A 23,916-nucleotide genomic window follows, 5' to 3' on the forward strand; every position below is an offset into this window, starting at 1 on the left:
CAAGCACAAGGAAAACCAAAAGGATCATTAAAGCAGGGAACACGCTAGATGTGAATTGCAGGGAGTTTTTTAGTCTGCGTTAAAAGGTTTTTCGAATTTACAGCTGTTGAATGGGAAAATAAAAGGCCATTTGCCCACTAAAATGGGTCTTTGAAGTCAAGAAGAAGAAGAAGAGTTTGGATTTGATATCCCGCTTTATCACTACCCAAAGGAGTCTCAAAGCGGCTCACATTCTTCTTTCCCTTCCTCCCCCCACAACAAACACTCTGTGAGGTGAGTGGGGCTGAGAGACTTCAGAGAAGTGTGACCAGCCCAAGGTCACCCAGCAGCTGCATGTGGAGGAGCGGAGACGCGAACCTGGTTCACCAGATTACGAGTCCACCGCTCTTAACCACTACACCACGCTGGCTATAGGATTGCTCCTTTGGCAATAGAAATGCTTTTAGTATGTGAAGGTAGCAATTCAAAATTAAAAAATTCCTTCCAGTAGCACCTTAGAGACCAACTAAGTTTGTTCTTGGTATGAGCTTTCGTGTGCATGCACACTTCTTCAGATAAGGTAGCAATTGTGAGTCACAATATTAGGAAAAAGTACAAGCTGGCTTCAGTGGGGCAGAACTAACCACCTAGAATGTATTTGGAAAATAGATGTGACTCCTGTTGCTGATTGCTAGTGTGCCCTGGTGCCCATGCAGAGCAATAATAAGTAAACAGATCCTGGAACAGATTTTCCTTTACTTTCTTCCTGCTCCAGGTTGTCAAACCCTTAAGAGTTCTAAATGAGTGATGGGAAGCAGTCTCTCTTCAGGGTGAGGCCGTTATCCCTGCAGGATGCAACTTAGCTGGTCATCACAGTCCCTCAGATACATGCCATTCACAGCATTTATATTAGAATCAAAGAATTGTAGAGTTGGAAGGGACACTGGGGGGTCATCTAGTCCAACCCCCTGCATTGCAGGAATCTTTTGCCCATTGTGGGGCTCGAGCATTGCAGGGGGTTGGACTAGATGATCCTTGTGGTCCCTTCCAGCTCTACAATTCTTTGATCCCTTATATGCCCATATGATGGGACGCAGGTGGCATTGAGGGTTAAACTACAGAGCCTAGGGCTTGCCGATCAGAAGGTCGGCGGTCCGAATCCCCACAACGAGGTGAGCTCCCATTGCTCGGTCCCTGCTCCTGCCCACCTAGCAGTCCAAAAGCACGTCAAAGTGCAAGTAGATAAATAGGTACCGCTCCGTCAGGAAGGTAAACGGCGTTTCCGTGCGCTGATCTGGTTCGCCAGAATCGGCTTTGTCATGCTGGCCACATGAACTGGAAGCTGTACGCCAGCTCCCTCGGCCAATAAGCGAGATGAGCGCCGCAACCCCAGAATCATCCGCGACTGGACCTAATGGTCAGGGGTCCCTTTACCTTTGCCTCCATGCCCATATACTCTGAGACTAAAGGTTTAGTTGTACCCGGTTCTTTCCACCCGATTTTCCCCATGCGGTTCTGACCAGCTCCAGAGTGACTCCCTTATTTCACTCCCAGACACTTTTCAAAAGTTGTTCCACTAATTCTTGGAATTCCCTCTCCTTATTTGGATTTAATCTGGGAAGTTTTCCTCACTCCGGGGACAGTCTTAGAGGCTGTGTGCTGATGAGCTGGTCTCCTCCCTCTACTGCCACGGCTCATTTCCCAAATTGCGACAGCCTGAACTCTTCAGAGATTGCATTGCCCCAGTGGGGAGCTGGATTTTTTTGTTTGGTTATGTTGCATTTATAGAAAATTTTACTCATTGTTTTTAAAAGATGGCATGTCAAGTCATCAAGCATAAGGAAAGAAAGATTAAACAGCAAATACCTGGGCTATATATGGCAAAGAACAAGAACGTTCAATCTAAAATGTCCCTTTTCTATAGACTTTTTAATGTCTACAGTTCCAGTTGCAGGCATGAAACAGTAATAGAGATATTTCCCGATTTTTTTTTAAAAAAATACCCAATTACAAGACATTTGTACTGACAGTAAACACAGAACAAAAGTAATATATTTAAGCATTTAATGAGCCTTTTCCCATCAAGGTAGGTGAGAGATTATCAAAACAAGTGCTGTACAACTACTATTTAATATGGTTTACTTGAACCTACAGGGACACAGGTAAGAAACATTTTCATAAACAGAAGGATGCAGTATGTGCGCTTTATAATAAACCAAGTTTGTGTTCAACCAAAAGATGAGGATCTCCCATTACTTCACTCTGTGCCGTTCAAAATGTCCTCAAAACCAACGCAGTCACAGTTGCCTTTCCAGATATCCAGGGACAAGTTAGAACTAGGAAGGAACGGAAGACGCTGGACCTGCTTCACTGCTTGGAATTCCATTTTCAGCTTCAGCGGTGCATGCAGCCCCGGAATATTTCCCATAGAAAGAAAATTCATCTTATCTTGACTTAACAACAACAAAATTATCCGGTATGTCCAAAGGATGAACAGGGAAACGTTCGTTCTTCACATTTGTAAAGCTTCTGTTTATCACAGTTTCAGATGCTCCAGCAGCTGAAAAAATCAGAAACTGGAATACAGTTGTTCATCTGAGATCCAAACACTCTGGAATTCATCTTTGAATCCTCAACCTGTTTTTTTCATGGCTGAAGCAGGTTCTTCCTAAATCCCCGCAAACCGCACGTGTTTGGCTGAAAAGCAGGAGAAAAAGGAAAATGGTCAAGGAAAATGGGAGTTGTAAATCGAGCTTCTGGCCTGACCCGCCCCATGCAAAGGTTCCCTTCCTCTTACCTTTTCTCTTGGGGGGCGGCTTCGGCATCGGGGGTGGGGGCGGCAGCGGCAGCAGCGACAGCAGGAGAGCAGGCGTGAGATTCTGCAAGAAAGAAGGAATTTTTAAGCAGGGGAGAACTCCACGCTAAGGGCTGCTTCCCCCTGTCCCATTATCTCCTTCCCCCTGTCCCATTACCTCAGAGGCAGGTATCCCTCCGCCTGGGCTCCAGTCCCTCCCGGGATGCGCGGCTCCCAGGCTGAGTCCCTCCCTCGCTGCAAAACAAAGAGAGACTTCAGCAGGCGCCTGGCTCCCAGCCACGCTAGCCCCAGTCTGGGGCAGGAGGGTGGGGGACCGGGAAGGGGGCATTTCCTCCTACCTGATCTTAAACGATGTCCCCACTTCGCCTCCTCCTCTGTACGGGGCGTCTTGGCTCCGTCCCGGCCGGCCCAGCACAGAAGCAGCAGCCAAAGTTCCTCCTCCCTCTCTAAAATAACCTGAGATGTTCTTCGAAGGATTGGAGGAAACTTTGGCTGCTGCTTCTGCGCCAAACAGGGCCGGGCAGGAGCCTCGGCCGTACAGAGGAGGGGCAGTGGGAAGCGGCACGAGGGATCTCAGCCGGGAACCGCCGGGATGTTCTCTTCCTCCCGGGAGCAGGAGCTGGAGCCTCAAAACCTGGAGAAATAAGGAGAAATATGGGCCCCTGCAACAATGGATCACCATAATAAATCTTTTTTGTTTTGCGTAATAAAACAAAGACGTATCACAGCTTACCTGCCCATTTGGGGCTTCCCCCTTGCACCGCTGGGCTGCTGGGCCTTCAAACCCTGACCCTAGGAGAGACGAAGGACATTGTATTTTCCTAGCATATGCATCCACTCTAGGGCACCGGACTCCCCAATTATTTCCTTCTGGGGCACAGCCCCCTCAATATTCCCCGGCCACCCCGTCTGCCTTCCAGGTCCCTCCCACCCTCAGTCTTCTGCCCCCCCCCCAGCCACATCCCTCCTTCTCCTGCACAGCAAACCCAGAAGCAGAGCAGGGGAAGGTGAACCAGCAGAGGAATGGATTCCCCATTGAATTAACATACCACGACTTCCAGACTAATTTGCTGGGCTTCATAGCATCTCAAGCGATGCATCCTTCCTTTTGGAGCCCCTGGGAGACAGAAAGGAAAATAAAAAACAGAGGAAGTTACCAACCAGTTTTTCACAACAGAAAAATATCATCTGGGGAGCACAGCTGAGGACCTGCCAAGCTATCAACAGCTGTGGACAAGGCAAGCCAGGGAGCCAAGCCGCATGCATCAGTGACAGGTGATGCTAATTATTATTATTATTATTATTATTATTATTATTATTATTATTATTATTATTAATTTATGACTCTCATCTCCTCTGGACCTCCTACCTACAAAATCCATTTTCCTCTCAACCATCATCTGACAGGCATCCCTCTTGCAGGGCAATATAAGGCTTGCTTGCAAAGGGGCACTTTGTGACATCAGCTGGCAAACAGGGGCCAGGCTGCTGAGTTGCCAGGCAGCTGAATTAAGAAAAATAAAATCAGGGGGGTTAAAGTGTGCTGGGATGAGGCCACAGTGGGTCAGGCCAGAAGTTGCTGTTGTGTTGTGTGGTTGTGCCTCCCCTTGTTCTGCATCTTGCTCCCCTGCCCGTTCCTTTAGCTGCTCAATAGAATCATAGCATGGTAGATTTGGAAGGGATCCCAAGGGTCATCTAGTCCAACCCCCAGCAAAGCCAGGATCTTGCCCACTGCCAGCTCTGGCTGGGCTCCAAACTCCGACCATCACCTTACCAGCCAGATGCACTGACCCCTTGCAATTCTGCATGGGGTGGAGAAAGGGGAGAGAGAAGCGTTTTGCCCTCTGTCCTTCAGGACATGGATATGAGAGCCACGCCATGCAGCCCTGTCAAGATCTCAAGCGCCATCACAGAGAGGAGGGAGGAAGCTTGTTTTCTCCTGCTCCAGAAGCTCTCAGGACCTGAATCCGTGGCTTCAAGCGACAAGAAAGGAAATTCCGATAATTGGAGGTTTTTGAGCAGAGGTGGGAGGGCCGCCTGCCATGGATGCTTGAGCTGAGATTCCTGCATTGCAGGGGGTTGGACTGGATGACCCTCAGGGTCCCTCTAATCCTATGGGGCTCCAGGTTCTCACCTTTTCGCAACTCACTCATGGCGATGAAGAGTTGGAGCAGTACACGATGGTTCTTTGACAGTGTGTTTCAATGTTGGGGGGAGGCAGTTAAGAGTTTGTTGAGGGCGGTGGGTTCTAGAAGGTGGCGGCTTCTGATTGGCTGCATCAGCTTCCTGCACTCAATCATAAGCCGTTCGGCTTCCAAAGAATGTTCGCAAGCCTAAACACTCACTCATAATTATTATTTTTGTTGAATTTATATTGCACCTTTTCTCCCGAAGGAAGCCAGAATGACATGGGATGTGGGTCTGTTCTTGGCAGTTTCCTGTAGATATGACACAGCTGAGGCGCAACTGGGAACATTGTGTGAATAAAAACCACCGACTTAAAAGTGCCAAAACTTACCTGCTTCTTTAGAAGCTTGTTTTCTCCTGCTCCAGAAGCTCTCAGGACCTGAAGCCGTGGCTTCAAGCGACAAGAAAGGAAATTCCGATAATTGGAGGTTTTTGAGCAGAGGTGGGAGGGCCGCCTGCCATGGATGCTTTAGCTGAGATTCCTGCATTGCAGGGGGTTGGACTAGATGACCCCTGGGATCTCCCCCAACTCTAACCATTCTATGATCCCATAATTTAAAGTGCATCCAATGAGCATTTAAAGCACATGACGTCCCCGAAATGATCCTGGGCATTGTAGCTTCCCTCTCACAGACCTACAATTCCCAGAACCCCTGACAAACTACAATTCCCAGAATCGTTTGGGGGAAGACACCCTGCCTTTTAGAACAGGGAAAAGAACCTGCAACTCACTTTCCCCAATTTCGTAGGAAGCAAGAGCAGGAAGCTTAGGTGCTTCTAACAGGATGACTTCACAGAGAAGGATGTATGAAATATTGCTCCAAAAGTTGGGTGTCTCCCCCTCTCTCTGCCAATTGGAGGCAAGAGCCCAAGGGGTTCCAGGCTCTCACCTCTGGAGAAATGAGACATGGCGGAGACTGTTGTAGTTTTGGGAAAGAGTACAGCAGGGCCCTTTCAAGAGGGACTTGTCCCCCACAGCAGGGCAGCCAGCCCTTCCAAGTTGGAGTCCAGACTCTCCTCCTCCTCTTCCTCCTCCTCCTCCTCCTCCTTCCCGGCACCCCTTGCCCAAAGCCTCTCTTTTCCTGCCACTTAAGCACCCACTTATCCCAGCCCCTTCCAGATCCCCGTCTCTGTTCACCCCACTGGGCTAGGGAGAAGGACTTCTCTTGCATTTCCAGTTAGTCTCTCAGGGGCCTTGAATAGTTTCCTAACGGCCCTTGCAACTTGCGTTTCTCCCTTGAAAACCCAAATAATCCCAAATCCTACCATTTATCAATTTCCAGGGTTTAGTGGGTATCCCCCCTAAATGTATATTTTAAAAATGTGCAATAGGATAATTGAGATGAGGATATAGAATTCCCAAGGGAATGTCAAGCAGGGAGGGAGGGGGGAGAGGGAGAGTGGAATTCTGGAGGAGGCTTGGAAAGGGAGTTTGAATGTTGGGGGGGGGAGGCAGTTGGAGAGTCGGTTGAGAGCGGTGGTTTCTGGAAGGGGGCACTTGGTGGGGGACCTGAAGCTGGGCAGCTCAGCTATTCAGATTAGGATCAGTAGTCCAGTTGCCATCGCCCGGGGAATGTGGCCGTTCCATGACGAGAGAAGAGGGGCTCTGCCAGCTGCCCAGGAACAGAATTCCCTCAGTTTAGGGGGGGCCATGGAGCCAGGGCTTGGCTGGTGCTGCTAAGGCCCAGATGCCTCACACCACCCCCTCCTATTACCTGGAAAGCTGCTTTGCACACCTGGGCTACACCTGATTATGGTCTTCCCAAGCAACTTAAAAATGTGATGCTGGTGGTCAACGAAATAGGTTTAAAAGACTCTCTCAAGGCAAATCTAGAGAAATGTCGTATAAACAATTGGGAAAGGCTGCCCTGCGAGCGCTCCAACTGGAGAACAGCCTTTACGAAGGTGTCATGGACTTTGAAGATGCTCGAAATGAGGATAAAAGGAAGAAACGAGCTAAGAGGAAGGCACATTCGGCAAATCCTCACAGTGAACGACTCCCGCCAGGAAACTGCCAGGGAACTGTGGAAGGACGTTTGGACCCAGAATTGGCCTCCCAGTGTTCTCCCAGCCCCATGCAAATCTTTCCTTCCTCTTACCTGTTCTATTTCATTGGTGGTTTTAGCAGCAGCCACTGCGATGCACAAGCGAGATGATCCTGCAATAAAGAAGGAAACTTTGAGGCAGGGGAGAACTGGATGCTACGTGCTGCTTCGAGGAAAGAATCCCTGAACACGTGAATGCTCTGGCACAGACCAAACGCCAGGGACAGTGCTTCAGAAAAGCCATTGCAGGAGAACCCAGGTGGGCAGAGAGTTCTGGGATTGAATCTTGTTTGTGGCTTTCCCACTGGGAGAAGAGGAGGCTGGACCAGACAGTCCCTTGGCCTGATCCTGCAGGCCCTTCTTGTGTGTTTCCTAATGCCCCCCCTGCCTTCCCCCTGCAAAGGAAATGGAGACATCAGCAGGAACCTGGGGTCCCAGTCACGCTAGCCCCAGTCTGGGGCAGGAGCAGACCCGTCTTAGCCATTGAGCCTACTGGCGCAATGCACCAGGGCGCCATGGCCTGGAGGGCGCCTCCAACCTCCAGCCCTGCCGGCAGCGCCACCCTCGCCCACCTCTTCTCGGGCTGCGGGTGCGGGGAGGCTGTCGGTGAGCCAGGTAGCTGGGGCTGCCGCACCGCCAGTAGGCTCAAAGGCTAACGCCTCTGCTCGCAGACGCGTCCCTTTCTGCCCTGGCTGGGACCCCCTAGGGCGGAGCAGCTTCAACCCGGCCTGCCTTCGCCCCGCCTGGCCCCAATCACGACTCCTCCTGCGAGCCGCCCCGGCTTTGAGGGCGAGCGAGCGTGGCTGGCCTCCTCTCGGCCTTCGCAGCCCGCCCTTTCGTGCTGCTTCTGCGCCGCACTCGACTCCAAGTGGGCGCGTCGGCGGGGCTGCCGCCACCAGTGGTAGTGGACTGCTGGCCCCTGCCCACCTCCTCCGGAGACACCTTCCGTCCAGTCTCGGTGGATGATCAGACACCCCCCCCCGTACTTCTGCTGGAGGCAGAGGTGGCGGTGACGACTACTTCAGATGGGGTCCCCGCGCCCTGGCTCGGCTCCCTGTTCCCCGCAGCTGTGATTTGGACAGGGCGGGCTTGTGGTTGGGCTGCGTAGGGCGAGGCTGCTGGCGGAGAGCCGGGCCTCCCTGACGGGACCAGCCTCTTCCTCTTCTTCCCTGTTCGGCATGAGCAGGCTGAGGCGGACGCAATGGAGCTGGAGAGGCTGCGCGCTGAGGAGGAACGGGCAGCCCTTTCCCAGGAGGAAGAGAAGGGAGGCCAGAATCGTGTGGCGCGTGCCGTCCAGGGAGCCGGGGTCCCCCGCCCGCCGCACTGCGCCCTCCAGCTGCCCACCGTGCCTGGCCCTGCTGCTTCTGCGCCAAATCGGGCCGGGAAGGAGCCATGCCCGTACAGAGAAGGGGCAGTGGGGAAGCGTTGCGAGGGATCTCAGCCGGGAACCGCCGGGATGTTCTCTTCCTCCCGGGAGCAGGAGCTGGAGCCTCAAACCTGGAGAAATAAGGAGAAATAAGGGCCCCTGCAACAATGGATCACCATAATAAATCTTTTTTGTTTTGCGTAATAAAACAAAGACGTATCACAGCATACCTGCACATTTGGGGCTTCCCCCTTGCACCGCTGGGCTGCTGGTGATCGTGGGCCGGAGCCTTCAAACCATGACCCTGGGAGAGACGAAGGACATTGTATTTTCCTAGCATATGCATCTACTCTAGGGCACCGGCCTCCCCAATTATTTCCTTCTGGGGCACGCCCCCTCAATATTCCCTCCCCCATCTGCCTTCCCAGCTCCCTCCCGCCCTCAGTCTTCTTCTGCCCCCCCCCGCCACATCCCTCCTTCTCCTGCCACAGCAAACCTAGAAGGTGAGCCAGTGGAGGAATGGATTCCCCATGGAATTAACATACCACGACTTCCAGATTAACGTCTTGTGCTTCATAGCATCTCAAGCGATGAACCCTTCCTTTTGGAGCACCTGGGAGACAGAAAGGAAAATAAAAAACATTCCAGGAGCTGGAGCTGGAGCCTCATCCCTGGAGGCATGGCCATGTGGAAGAAGCAGGACATCTTATGAGAAGGGGCTGGGACGGACTCAAAACTACTGCCCCCATTTTTGATAGGTTTTTGGCCAAGAACAAAAGCTAAATGCATGCAAGTTAGATGCACCATAGTTACAGGCTTCCTCTAATCGTCAAGGAATGATGGACACATGCAATTGGCATCCGAGGGGAAGTTTGTGAACAAGATCACGTTTCATCTTCGATGAGGTGGCTTTCAAAGAGGGTGAGAGAATTGCATGGTGCAGAGGGTTATGCAAGGCAACCCAGTTGGAGGGAGTAATGCTTCTGAAAAGCACTTCCTGGAAGCCACAGGTGGGGAGAGTGGCTTAGATGTGGTGTTGGCATGGGTGAGAATCCTGCTCAGGTGGGCCACAGAGAAACACTTCCCACAAAGCCATTGGAATATCTAAATCAGGCCTCCCTCCTCCAGCTGGCAAGATCACTGGGAAACACTTCCCCTGCCACGGAAGGGCACAGCATACCTCCGCATGTTGGTTGGTTTCGTTGCAACCGCTGGGCTGTTGCTGGGCTGGTGGAACCTTCCCTGCAGAGGAAGAAGGACATTATATTCTTTGCCATAGCTGTGCACACCAGGGATTCCTTGTCTGGCCCAGTTTTGCAGCCTGTACTTTCATTGAAATCCCAATTTATCAAAATCCTACCGTTTATCAATTTCTAGCGATTAGGGTCTCCTGCAAACGTATAACAGTATTTTCCTGCACGTATTTTAATGCCTCTGTTGTTGTGAACCGATGCATGATTATAAAGTAAGTAAAGCTTATTTTTAAAGTTCCCAGGTTGGTGCCTGATTCTTTCTTACGTGGGGCAAAGGGAGGGAAGGCAGCTGGCTTGATAGCTGGAATTGCTCCAAACAAGTTTTCGCAGCCCGATTCCTATCCTTTTGTGTCAAGGATGGGATTTTAAAACTGTTTTTTAAGAATCAGGTAACAACCCTTCTTCAGGAATACAGGATCCCCACTTTGAATACTGGGAGCCACTGTAGATCCTTTAGGATATGATCCCGGCGGTTGCTCCCAGTCCCCAGTCTAGCTGTTGCTACATCTGCTAACTCCTCTCTGATATGCCTGAGCCAATCTAATCTGAGGGGAATCCCTTCCTGTCCTCCAAGGTCCTCCAAAATATGGGGTAATCCGTTTGGTCATCTGTTAGAGCTTGAGCAGGACCAAACCCCATCTCCCAGGCGTGCACCTTGAAGGCAAGGCACAATCCTGGGACACTCAACACCCAACGGTTTTCCATTTCCATTGCACGGGGTCCCTCCCCAACTCAAGAACTGCTGAAATACTGAAAGCAGAAATGCAGACAATTCAAACAGAAAGAAGGAGGAAGGAGTTTGGATTTGATATCCTGCTTTTCACTACCCGAAGGAGTCTCAAAGCGGCTAACATTCTCCTTTCCCTTCCTCCCCCACAACAAACACTCTGTGAGGTGAGTGGGGCTGAGAGACTTCAAAGAAGTGTGACTAGCCCAAGGTCACCCAGCATGTGGAGGAGTGGAGACACGAACCCGGTTCACCAGATTACGAGTCTACCGCTCTTAACCACTACACCACACTGGCTCTCAAGGGATAATAATCACTGAATATTGAAATCATTCATCTCTCCAACTTGCATCCCTCCTACTTTTTGCCGCCAGTCTTTTGCAGAATGCTGCTTTCTTGCTTGTTTCCACTAACTTGACTTTCTTTCCTCTAATCTTGACTCCCATCCAATCTGCCTTCTGCCCCCACCCAAGTTCCACTGAATCTGCCCTCACCAACACGATGGATCTCCTCCATGCCAAATCATTAGCACCAAAGCCCAGATTTACTCTATCCAGCGCTGTATCACTTAATTTTGAAAATACGGCTCATTCTACACTTTATGCTTAAATATTATGAACGGAAATAAAGTTGCGGGGAATTGATGCCCTGGTGACTTGACACATGTTTACTCTCCTCCAAAGCCAATCTATCCATTACATTCTTGGAGGATTTAGTATTTTGCTTCTCAGATTAAAATTTGTAAAGGCCCGTATGACACTTTCACGAAGATGGCTAAATATATACTATATAACTTTACTTTACATTAAGTTATATATGGATGTTATAACCTCTAGTCAAGAGACAAGCAAAATAAATGTGTTTCTTTGGCAACAGCAAACTATCTACCACTCATTTTTGCAGTTTTCCCCTTTCTGTGGATTACCCTTTAAGGAAGAAAAGGCCCCAAGACATAAAGGCCTGAATTGACTAGATAATAACTTGAATACTTTTGGTCATGACCAATCTTCTTTCTTTTCCCTGGGCTTCGCGAAGTTGGACCTTTGGAAGAAATGTCAGAAATAAACCTTTTGCTTGCAGCCAAAGCTGCAAGTGTGAAAATAAATGAGGTTTCGACTTGGCATACTGCCACTTTTCTAGAGATAAGTCAGAACAAACTGCCCGTTTAAGGATTGTCCCTAAGAGTTCTTGCCATAATATTTATCAGGAACAGAACGTGCAAAATGTGAAACATTTTTCCCCGGGGTAGTTTTATAAAGTCCTCGATATTTCACAATGCTGCGCCTTAAGCAAACATTGCAATTAAGTCCATTCCTTAGCATCAGCAGGGATTCAAAAAGTAAAGTATTGAAGAAACATGAATACACCAACGCAGACACACACCACCTATGCATTTAGGCCAGGGGCTAATTCAGGCATTATTGTTGCAGCTTGAAGGCATCAGAAGACTCAGGCAACAGGACCAAAACATTTTACTCTCTCTCCCACCCAGATGGTTTGCAAGAGGGTTGGAGATGCTGGCATTCTCTCTGCAGCCATGGTGGGTCCATAGAGGCCGCCATCTTCTGGTGCAGCCAGGGGAGGGGATGGTCACGTGCTGGTACCCTCCTCTGACCACAAGAGCATTGTACAGTGGCAGGGGCTCGGGGGCTGCTTAGGTTGTTCCTAATGAGGTCCCTGGTGGTTCGCCTCAGGCTCAGTGATGAGATTCGGAGTTTCGTCCTCTGTCTGAAACTTTGTCTGGATCAGTGCTGGACTTCAGGGTCATGACAATGAGTTTGAGTCAGATGACCTTAAGGTCCAGAAGGGTTTTGCATGGCCTCATAATGCCTGACTCAGAACTGACTCCTCAGTTTCAACAGCTTCCTATTTAGAATCATAGAATCACAGAGTTGGAAGAGACCACAAGGGCCATCCAGTCCAACCCCCTGCCAAGCAGGAAACACCATCAAAGCATTCCTGACTGATGGCTTTCAAGCCTCTGCTTAAAGACTTCCAAAGAAGGAGACTCCACCACACTCCTTGGCAGTAAATTCCACTGTTGAACAACTCTCACTGTCAGGAAGTTCTTCCTAATATTCAGGTGGAATCTTCTTTCTTGTAGTTTGAATCCATTGCTCCGTGTCCGCTTCTCTGGAGCAGCAGAAAACAACCTTTCTCCCTCCTCTATATGACATCCTTTTATATATTTGAACATGGCTATCATATCACCCCTCAACCGTCTCTTGTCCAGGCTAAACATACCCAGCTCCCTAAGTCGTTCCTCATAAGGCATCGTTTCCAGGCCTTTGACCATTTTGGTTGCCCTCCTCTGGACACTTTCCAGCTTGTCAGTATCCTTCTTGAACTGTGGTGCCCAGAACTGGACACAGTATTCCAGGTGAGGTCTGACCAGAGCGGAATACAGTGGTACTATTACTTCCCTTGATCTAGATGCTATACTCCTATTGATGCAGCCCAGAATTGCATTGGCTTTTTTAGCTGCTGCATCACACTGTTGACTCATGTCAAGTTTATGGTCTACCAAGACTCCTAGGTCCTTTTCACATGTACTGCTCTCAAGCCAGGTGTCACCCATCCTGTATTTGTGCCTTTCATTTTTTTTAATTTTTTTTTGCCCAAGTGTAGTACTTTACATTTCTCCCTCCCTGTTGAAATTCATCTTGTTTGCTTTGGCCCAGTTCTCTAATCTGTTAAGGTCATTTTGAAGTGTGATCCTGTCCTCTGGGGTATTAGCCACCCCTTATCCACTTAGCCAAGCTCTTATAAACTTAGCTAGTTTGTTAACATTATCAGCTCATCTGCCCTACTATTTACCATGGGAATGGGGTTGAAGATGAATGCAGGAACATTTAAGGGTCTGGAGAATACGAGGGGACAGTGGCTTCATAATTAGGCAAAAGAGGGAAAGGGTGCTTAGTAGTTGCAGTGTGTTAGGAAGACGGAGGAGGTTGCACAGAAAGATGGGGGAGGCGGCACAGACATGGGGGTGAAACTGAAAATGGGTACAAAGTGGGGCTGCAGAAGAGGAGAGAGAATAGGCTTCATAATGGGGGTGGGATGAAGGCTTTTGGATTGTTGGAAAGCCTTCAAACCAACTTAGCACCCAAATGGAGTCCAGAAAGTTTCTGCTGTGCGTACCTGTTTTCGTTCTCACTTTCTTCTCCTGTGCCATCCGCAGAGTATCTTCTTGCACAGCGGTGTGTGTGTGCATGCCAGCAATTATAGGCGACAGAGCCCAGCTTCTTTTTCTAATCTAGAAGCTTTATTTACAAGGCATAAATCACATTCCTGGAGAGACGCATGACATTCTTGCCTTCTCCTTCTCCGGCCAAAAGCGAAAAGAACAGATACAGAAACAAGTATCACATTACACAGAGTCTTCTGGCGATAGGAAAACCGGATGTGCGACACTCTGTGGGTGGGGCGACCTGGTTGAGCTTGCTAACCCTGAAAGCTCCAAACCTCTACATGGGAACATGAAAAACAAGCTTAGTAACTGCAGGAAGGGGGAGCTCTAGGGGATGAATGTGGTGGAATTGCAGGGAGAGTTTGTGATTGGAGTGAGCAGGGATGCAGCCCCTAATAATGGACACATTTCTGTTTGTTTTTGCATTACACAACTGCTGTTCATTTGTATTTTAGTGCTCCTTTTTCTATTTTTGCATATTGGCTTTATTGTTGACTGCATTTTTTTATTACAGTAGAGGGTTTGTAAGCCCCCCTCCCTATCCTTTCGTAGAAAGGGGAGAGCTATTTGATTTAAAAAAAAAAAAATCCTAGGAAGGTGGGTGGATCAAATGGCAGGTGAGTGCCTCCACAAATACCAAACAAGAAAACACAAGTGGGAAGAACACCGTGATTATGTCAACTAAAATACTATGTTTGTTGACCTCGGAATGCAGTTATTTGCAGCTTGCAAATGCAGGGCTTCTGCACACAATCCAATCTGCTGCTATTACCTCCCCCGTGTTAACTGCCATCTTCCTGTGCTAAATTCAATTCCTGAAGGGAAAATATTACACATAATGAAATGGCAAGTGGCATCTTTGGTGAGGCATGGAGCAGAGTGCATTATTGTTACTAGGCTTTTATGACTCCTTGTAAATTCTGCATTTACTAGATCTGTGCTGTAATTTGTTGATCTCCAGGGCAGGCACACTTTCTATCTCCCCGTCGAAGTTTTCATAAAATATGATGAGGGAAAAGCACAATCTTTGGGGATTTCCTGACCCTTCCTGCTTGATTGTCTACCAAAGGCAATATAGGAAACTGACTACAGTAGGAGGGAGAAGAGCCAACATACCCCTGCCACCTTGATACTTGCATTCACAAAGCTTTTATCCATAAATGTACTTCTTTATGATCAAACTCCACTGACAGCCTTGCACCCAAACCATTATCCCCACCCCAAAACCAGGAGATATTTCAGACTTTGGAATCTAACTTCACTCCCTCCCTCTTAGCTCCCAGGGGTGGGACACTAGTTCTGGAACCAGTTGGCACCTCTGCAGGGGTGTCACTAGGGGGGGTGGGGGGCGGGCCACCCTGGGTTCCAGGAGAGGGGGGTGACTCTCAGCATGCCCACCCCACAACTCATAAGTTGCTCAGTGCAGCAGCTGGCTTACACAGCACACACTTTGCTTTTTCCTTCCTGCTGGGAAGAGCCACAGAAGCACAGTTCTGCCAAGCCAGGGCTCCACCCAGCAGTCTGGCACATTTCACAGGGCACTGCCCTCTCAGGGGGCACAAAGGTGCCATTTTCAAGGGGTGACATTTGGCACCTCCACCTAGAGCCTCAAGCACAAGCCAGAGCAAATCCAGTGGCTTTGGGTTTAAAACTCAACACAGCATTACAAAAGGATTAACTATGCAAATGAGGTACCGCAAAGCATTGTGGGGGAAACGCAAAATGCTCACTGTGACTTGAAGGGGTGTGGGCAGATGTGGGGGGCGTGACAAAAAAAAACCACACCGGGTACCACTTGGGCTTGCTACGCCTCTGCACATCTGCCATCTGCCTGACATACTCTGTTGGGAGGTTTTCCTGAATTTAAATGAGTGTTCAACAGCACAACTTCCTGGTAGATTGTATTCATTACATTACTTTCTGGTTTCCCATTTCCACAAGGGTTTCTAGTATAAAAAACACACACAAAATGGCATTGTAGTCTTAGACACAGAATCACAGCACTGCAAGGAATTCCTAAGCCAAAGAGACTGACTATTATCCTCCACCATTGTGGGTGATTGGGAGGGGAAGTGTATTATTCCTGGAAATCATCTGGAGAGGGTAATGAGTGGAGTCGGGGTGATGTGTCTAGCACATAGAGGTGTGTGGCTGATGATGGCTTCTTATGTCAGAGGGTGCTGCTAGCTAGTGAGTGGCCACAGATTTGCAAAGTGCAAATGATCAAATGGGTCCCATGATCACTGCAGATGGTGACAGCAGTCACGAAATTAAAAGACGCCTGCTTCGTGGGAGAAAAGCACTGACAAACCTAGACAGCATCTTAAAAAGCAGAGAAATCACCTTGCCAACAAAGGTCTGTATAGTTAAAGCTATGGTTTCCCCAGTAGTGATGTATGGAAGTGAGAGCTGGACCATTAAGAAGGCTGATCGCAGAAGAATTGATGCTTTTGAATTATGGTGCTGGAGGAGACTCTTGAGAGTCCCATGGACTGCAAGAAGATCAAACCTATCCATTCATAAGGAAATCAGGCCTGAGTGCTCACTGGGAGGACAGATCCTGAAGCAGAGGCTCCAACACTTTGGCCACCTCATGAGAAGAGAAGACTCCCTGGAAAAGACCCTGATGTTGGGAAATATTGAGGGCACAAGGAGACGGGGACGACAGAGGACGAGATGGTTGGACAGTGTTCTCGAAGCTACTAACATGAGTCTGACCAAACTGTGGGAGGCAGTGGAAGACAGGAGTGCCTGCCGTGCTCTGGTCTATGGGGTCACAAAGAGTCGGACACGACTAAACGACTAAACAACAACAGCAACAACAACAACAACTGATCTCCCTTGCCTCCACCCACATTCATCATCCAGCAACACTGCAGGTAAATACCTGCTTGTGAACCACCTCCCTGACCTTCTCCCCTCCTGCCCAATATAGGTTAAGGGGTGATATGATAGCCATGTTCAAATATATCAAAGGATGTCCTATAGAGGAGGGAGAAAGGTTGTTTTCTGCTGCTCCAGAGAAGCGGACACGGGGCAATGGATTCAAAGTACAAGAAAGAAGATTCCACCTAAACATTAGGAAGAACTTCCTGACAGTTAGAGCTGTTCGACAGTGGAATTTGCTGCCAAGGAGTGTGGTGGAGTCTCCTTCTTTGGAGGTCTTTAAGCGGAGGCTTGAGAGCCATCAGTCAGGAATGCTTTGATGGTGTTTCCTGCTTGGCAGGGGGTTGGACTGGATGGCCGTTGTGGTCTCTTCCAACTCTATGATTCTATGATTCTATGTCCACACAGTCATTTTTGTGGATAAAGGGAATGTACCTGAGTGTGTTATGTTACGAAGACTGATGCTGTAGATTTATTCTTGCTGGATTTCATGGGCTGTTATCACAACGTAAAAGCATAAACCACCAATCTATATTTCAAATTGTGCCCGGCTCCTGTATGCAGCACTAAAGGGACTGTGCATTTTTCTTGAGATAAAAGTATTGACCAAACAATTATACTGTGGAAATGGTGGATCATTACGGGCAATTTTCTTTCAAAACTAGTACCGGTAATTCAGCTGTTGGAATAGGATTGCATTGCAACATCTTTCTTTTCTCCTTGCATGGAGTTTTGCAGGAATTATCCACACAGGGATAGTTTTACTTTAAAAGAGAAAAGGCAACTCAAATAAAGATGTGGTGCAGTTCATTATTAACGAGGGTCTATTTCCAGTGGATATTATGCAGTTATTTCCAGTTGCTTTTGTTCTTCTCATCATTAGTACTTACTGAAAGGAAGACGGAAAACCCCATTACTTTCTTTTGTCATAGCCTCCAATGCTTAACTGGCTTCTGATCACCTGAGGCAAAGTTGACCACTAGCAGTTAAATGCAGATTTAAGTCTATTTAGGAGAAGTTGGCATCTTTCCTATTACACCCACATTTCTACTGTCAGGTTAAAATAACAGTGTATCTCACGAGCAAATATGAGAAGGCTTCTGACTCCACTCATTACAGCTTCAATTGGCGGTTGCCTTGGCGACATTTTATCTGTGCCAGACTGCATGGTATTCTTGTTAGCTACACAAACGCATCCAACGAGGGACCACATAGCTAGTGTTGTGAATTTAGGCTCCCATGAACCTAAGCAGATTTTGGGCAGGAAGCACTGGGTGTTTGGAAGTCATCCATGTCGAGGACACATCTGCCTCTTTTGTGGACACCCCCCCCCCCCTGCACACGCACACACCTCCAAATCACCCGAAAGGAAAGGACTTCTAGCAGGGATAAAATATTCCCGAACAGTGACACCCTCATTAGAGGGAGGCATTGATTCAGCAGAGTTGCTGATGGAAATCAAGAGGGTTATTGATGTTATACTGTATAACCAACCTCAAGGTAAAAACGCAGCTTGGGCAGCCATTCAACTTATTCATAAGTGTAATATTCATTATATTTACCCCAATTTATGTGTAGTGCTCTCCATTACTCTCACTTTAGATACACCCTACCAGAGTTTAGTACTCTCAAACTGTGGAGCCCGGACAAAGTTCGGGAATGGATCCTGGAGAGAGACGCCCGGTTAGACACCACAAAAATACAGAACCCAGGGTCCTCCCACTGGTTTCCCCAACTGAAAACAGTCAAAACCTGCGCCAATTATTTGGCGAATATCACTGATCCCACCCTTCGGAGAGCTTTCACCATGGCCCGTTTTCAAACTATCCCTACGGCCTATCTGTCAGGCAGATTTGCAAAAATCCCGGTAGAGCACCGTATATGTCCTTGTCATATGAGAACCAAAGAGGGTCTCACACATTACATGTTGTATTGTCCCATCTATTCGGCCTTCAGGGATGTGATGTTACAAACTATTCCCAAATCAATAGTCAACTCTGAGGACCAAGTAAAGTTTTTGCTGGTGGACGCTGACCCACGGATTTCCCACGTGGTAGCGGTCTTTGTGGTGAAAGCTATGAAAACTAGGGTATGGTTCCTGGATGAAGTGGTGAGGTCCCTCCCATTGCTCTCCTAACCTGCTGTTGTATCTTCTTTCCTGAATGGTGGGGGGTTTTGAGTAGTCTCCTTTGCTGGGACAGCGCAGTATGAATTTTAACTTATTTTAATAATTTTATTGTTTATCTTTTTAATAATGTTTTATGGTATTTTGTGTAAAGGCATGGACCTCACAAATTTAATAAACTTGTACTCTCACTTTACCTTCGACTGTTTGGATCGGATGTTGAAAAGGATAGGTTACCTGTACCCTTCTACATCGCAGGAATGCCTAGCAGGATTAGGACTGATTTCAGTTGAACATAAAACTAGGAGAGGTTTATATTGTGTGACCAGGTAGTGACACCCCCAGCCCACAGGGATCATAAGGAAGGAATAAAGACTCTGACAACGTTATATGGAATTAAAATTAGGCCACAACTTTATTAAACTTCCAAATGTAGGAAGACCTGGACTTAGGCCTTGGGAGTGTATCCCTCCCAGCTCCCCAGCCGGGGGGAACTGGGGCTCATCAAGGTAAATGGGATATGGGGGTGCTCTGCGAGATGTAAGTGTAGCAGGCAGCCCAGCCCATATCCCCGCACGCAGGGTAGTTCACTGACGACCTTTCAGTGTATGGCCAGTGAAGAAGAAGAAGAAGAAGAGTTTGGATTTGATATCCCACTTTTCACTACCCGAAGGAGTCTCAAAGCGGCTAACATTCTCCTTTCCCTTCTCCCCCCACAACAAACACTCTGTGAGGTGAGTGGGGCTGAGAGACTTCAAAGAAGTGTGACTAGCCCAAGGTCACCCAGCAGCTGCATGTGGAGGAGTGGAGACGCGAACTCGGTTCCCCAGATAACGAGTCTACCGCTCTTAACCACTACACCACACTGGCTCCCATATATATAACCCCTTTAAGAGGGGGACCCTGGAATTGCCACCGCGGGGGGGGGGGTGAGTCACCACTTCACGCCCCCCTCCATATAGGGAAGAAAATACTAAAGGATTCCACCCAAGGCAATAACCGCCAAAGTTGTGATGAATTGCTACAGGGAAGACAAAACCTGCCAATGCAGGGAAATTTCTTCCTGGTCCTTCAACAGCTACCAGTCAAGACCGCAGCAGCGCCGGCTAAACAGGAAGAAAATGTTAACCTGCAAACAAGAAAACATTAAACAAAGGGAGGGTAGGGAGGGTGAATCTCCAGAGCCGACTGCCTGGCTATTGTTGGCTCCACCCCCTATTTATAAATGGGGCTGGCCCCACCTCCCAGCAAGAAACTTGATTACTGAGGCTGGGCGTGAACCTCCAAAAATTAACACTGAGAGGCAAGCCAGACCCTGTTTGCCTTTTAAGCTGCCTGGGAACTATAGCACCACGTGCGATCCCGCAAAGGGCACCCACAATGTAAAGTGTGAGTGCTCATTACAGTGATTTGACTTGGGACTTTGCTTCCAAGAAGGCTTGAAAGAGTTTGTTTCATTTAATGGTGTACCAAAGAATTAGCTCTTAGATTATTGATCTCTATACTATTTATCAGTGACCTGGCTGTCACCAAGTCACCTCTTACCATGCTATCATACAATATTCTTTATTAGGGTTTGTTTATTTGCTTGTTTGATTATCCCTGTTTACATATAAGCAACACATATGGAGGTAACAGCTTGTTCCTTTTTGTTGTTTTTTAAGACTTAGTTTCAAACTGTACAGATTCTTGCACATATGTGAATTAATAATAAACTGATATCCGTCTCAGGGCGGTTTCTACATATAGATATCCCAACCTAGTTTAAAACCCCAGTGCCTGATGTGCATGACTTCCAAAGGGTCACACCAGACAGCCAATATCCTCCAGCGTTACCTTCTAGGGCTCCCCAAAAACATTCACTTTGGGTGGGTTTCTATCAATCACCTCTCTAAGAGATTTCTTTAACATAGCTTGATTCAAAATGGCATCCAGTTGCATCAAAACATATATGAGAACCTGCTACTTGGTATCAGAAACAATCATGAAAAATAATGAACAATAAACCCAGATGCCAACTTTGCTGCCACATAAACCCGGACAACACCATTACTGGTCCCAACAACATCAAACATACCATCTCAGGACTATTTAATTGCTCATCTTCCAACATTGTGTATGCAATCAAATGCCAACAGTGCCCTTCAGCTCTCTATATTGGACAAACAGGCTAAACCCTACGCCAAAGGATAAATGGACATAAATCTGATATCAGGAATCACAAGACAGAGAAACTAGTAGGAAAACACTTCAATCTCCCAGGACATTCTATAAAAGATCTCAAAGTAGCTGTCTCAATACAAAGAAATTTCAGAAATAGACTGGAAAGAGAAGTGGCTGAATTGCAACTAATCACCAAACTTAAAACCATGGAGAAACCTGGTCTGAACAAAGACATTGGATTCTTATCTGATTATACATAACAAAGCTATCTTTAGCCATCTCACCCCTTGCCTTTTCCTGCAAGACTAATTGCAGCCGTTAAGAGTCGTCAACAGGTTTTCCACCCCATCAGCTGATCACCCATTCCCACCACCCTTCTGAGGAATACCCCTCCTCACTCCCTCACTATATTTAAGGATCTGGTGACTTCTGTTTCAGTGTATCTGAAGAAGTGTGCATGCACACGAAAGCTCATACCAAGAACAAACTTAGTTGGTTTCTAAGGTGCTACTGGAAAGAATTTTCTATTTTGTTTTGACTATGGCAGACCAACACGGCTACCCACCTGTAAATGAAAAATTTGGTTATGGTATCTCGAGAGGTGCCCAAATGCTTAGTGAACAAACAAACAACTCTCCAAAATACATCGCTGTTAAAAATGCATTGCAAACCCACCTCAGTCTCATTCCCCGTGTTTGACTGAGTAGACCCAGTTCTCTCAAACCTATACCAGTCCCCAGGAATCACATGCAAGTCTGTGGATATGAATGCATAAAATTTCAATAAAATAAACTTTGTCTTAATATATGTCATAATTAAATTGCCACATAGATATTGGACTCACTTCATCAAAATGCAAATATCAGTCAAAGCCTGTTCATAAAAGTGGAGGAGTTCAAACAATTATAGAAGAAAGGGAACCAGTTCACCTTTTAATTTTACTTAGATTAACTTTTTAGACCAGATCTGAGAAATGAAGGATTTTCCACCATAATTTTGTTTAAATAAAGATATTGTGAGTTTCCATGTGTTTAAGCATGGATGGGGCGGGGGCTGCAAGTTACACTTATACATAGAATAATGCGGAAGAAATGTTTTTATATTAAGAGAACATGGCTCGTGATTTAAGCACACCTCAATGTGATTCTGTTCTAGAGCATCTAATCCATTAATTCCTGAGCATTTTGGCATCAGGAAGCAAATGCTTTGACTGCAATTTGTTGTAGGTGAAGTTGTGTTCTGAGCTAGATTGACTATTAGTGGAACATTGACTGCTGAGCTAAATCAGCATCCGGAAACCATTTTATTCTGTAAGTGGCCTTGGGGCAATGGCTTCTGCAAACAAGCCATGGCTTTGTAAACTGGATTAAGTATGGGAAAAAAGTATGAAAATCATTATGTAAATTCAACAGTTCGTGGCAAGACCATTCCAGAGCTATGATTTAGTGAAAGGATCTAACAGAGTGCAACAGTCCAATCAGAATACCAGCGGGGAAGGGAATTAACTTCTCTGTTGCATCGGGTGTAATAATACAGCCGAGCCCGAATCTGAAGGCCAGGGAAGCAATCAAAGAAAAATCCATAAAATTCAGTTAACAATGGGAGAATGCACAGTCAGGATGCACAGTGTGGACTGCAATTATTGTAAACCTTCTGAACTTTTGTCCACACTCATGCATTCCTTGACAATCAACTGACACTCAAGTGTAGCACATTTTCACATTTTCGAAAGAGATTGCAGCTCCATAGCCTGGTCACCTTGTATAACATTGGCCAGACTGGGAATATCAGCAGGGGTACCACACAAACCAGAACTACCCTATCCGTTCAAATTTGCACTCCTCTGAATTTTGTGATGCAGTTCTCCAAACACAAATATGTATACAGTCATATCTTGTGTTGTGTCTGCTTCATGTTGTGTCTTTTTGCATTATGTCCCGCGGCAACCCAGAAGTACCGGAACGGGTTACTTCTGGGTTCCGCCACTCGCACATGCGCAGAAGCGCCAAATCGCTTCGTGCGCCTGCAGACATAGCACTTCGAGTTGCAGGCATTTCATGTTATGGACGGGCCTCCAGAACAGACCCCGTCCATAACACAAGGTATCACTATACAGTGGTACCTTGGTTCTCAAACAGCTTAGTTGTTGAACAAATTGACTCCTGAATGCAGCAAACCTGGAAGTAAGTGTTCCAGTTTGCGAATGTTTTTTGGAAGCTAAACATTTGACGCGGCTTCCACTTGAGTGCAGGAAGCTCCTGCAGCAAATCAGTTTTTCAAATGGTTTCGGGAGTTGAACGGACTCCCAGCACAGATTAAGTTTGAGAACCAAGGTTCCACTGTATACTTGGGGAAAGTGTGTGCAGAAATATCCACATATTAGTGGGGTGAGTGTGAAATGACACACATTGTATTAGGAAAAAACACTTGCCAACAAACATAAGTATTAAGTGAAATGACCTTCAAAAACGTATATATTAGGAGATATGCACATGAACATGAGTACGAATTTTCATGTGGACTTTTTAAAAAGCTTGTACAGCCTGATGTGGAAATGAGATGGAATAAACTTAAAATTTTAAATCGATTCACCCATCCTTACTACTATGTGTGTCTCCGTCTGCAAAAGTTTTCAGCTCACACTTGGTTTTTTTCAGATGTAGCTGTACCTCCAGCCAGTTTACTGGTGCAACATCCTCATATCTATATTTTGTCAACCAGTGATTTTCAAACTACAGTATGTTTTGGGGAACATCAGGGTTTCTCAGACATTTATAGGTGGCTCCCCCATAAGAAAACACACAATATAATTTTCAGTCTTGGAAATATTGGAGACTAGTATTTGTTGTTGTAGTCATTTAGTTGTGTCCGACTCTTTGTGACCCCATGGACCAGAGCATGCCAGGCACTCCTGTCTTCCACTGCCTCCCACAGTTTGGTCAGACTCATGTTGGTAGCTTCGAGAACACTGTCCAACCATCTCGTCCTCTGTCGTCCCCTTCTCCTTGTGCCTTCCATCTTTCCCAACATCAGGGTCTTTTCTAGGGCGTCTTTTCTTCTCATGAGGTGGCCAAAGTACTGGAGCCTCAACTTCAGGATCTGTCCTTCCAGTGAGCACTCAGGGCTGATTTCCTTCAGAATGGATAAGTTTGATCTTTTAACAGTCCATGGGACTCTCAA

The 23,916-nt window shown here is 47.2% G+C and overlaps 1 protein-coding gene across 1 annotated transcript; it reads right to left on the minus strand.

Moving 5' to 3' along the window:
- Window positions 1-2,029: 2,029 nt before the first annotated feature.
- On the minus strand, window positions 2,030-2,618 carry LOC117058725 (proteasome maturation protein-like). The gene is given in 4 exon segments (XM_033170070.1): window positions 2,030-2,248; window positions 2,250-2,440; window positions 2,442-2,546; window positions 2,548-2,618. Coding segments are annotated over 4 exon segments (414 nt in total). The 5' UTR covers window positions 2,602-2,618; the 3' UTR covers window positions 2,030-2,184.
- Window positions 2,619-23,916: the final 21,298 nt, after the last annotated feature.

The sequence above is a fragment of the Lacerta agilis genome, chromosome 14 (genome assembly GCF_009819535.1).
Source record: "Lacerta agilis isolate rLacAgi1 chromosome 14, rLacAgi1.pri, whole genome shotgun sequence".
Classification (NCBI taxonomy): domain Eukaryota; kingdom Metazoa; phylum Chordata; class Lepidosauria; order Squamata; family Lacertidae; genus Lacerta; species Lacerta agilis.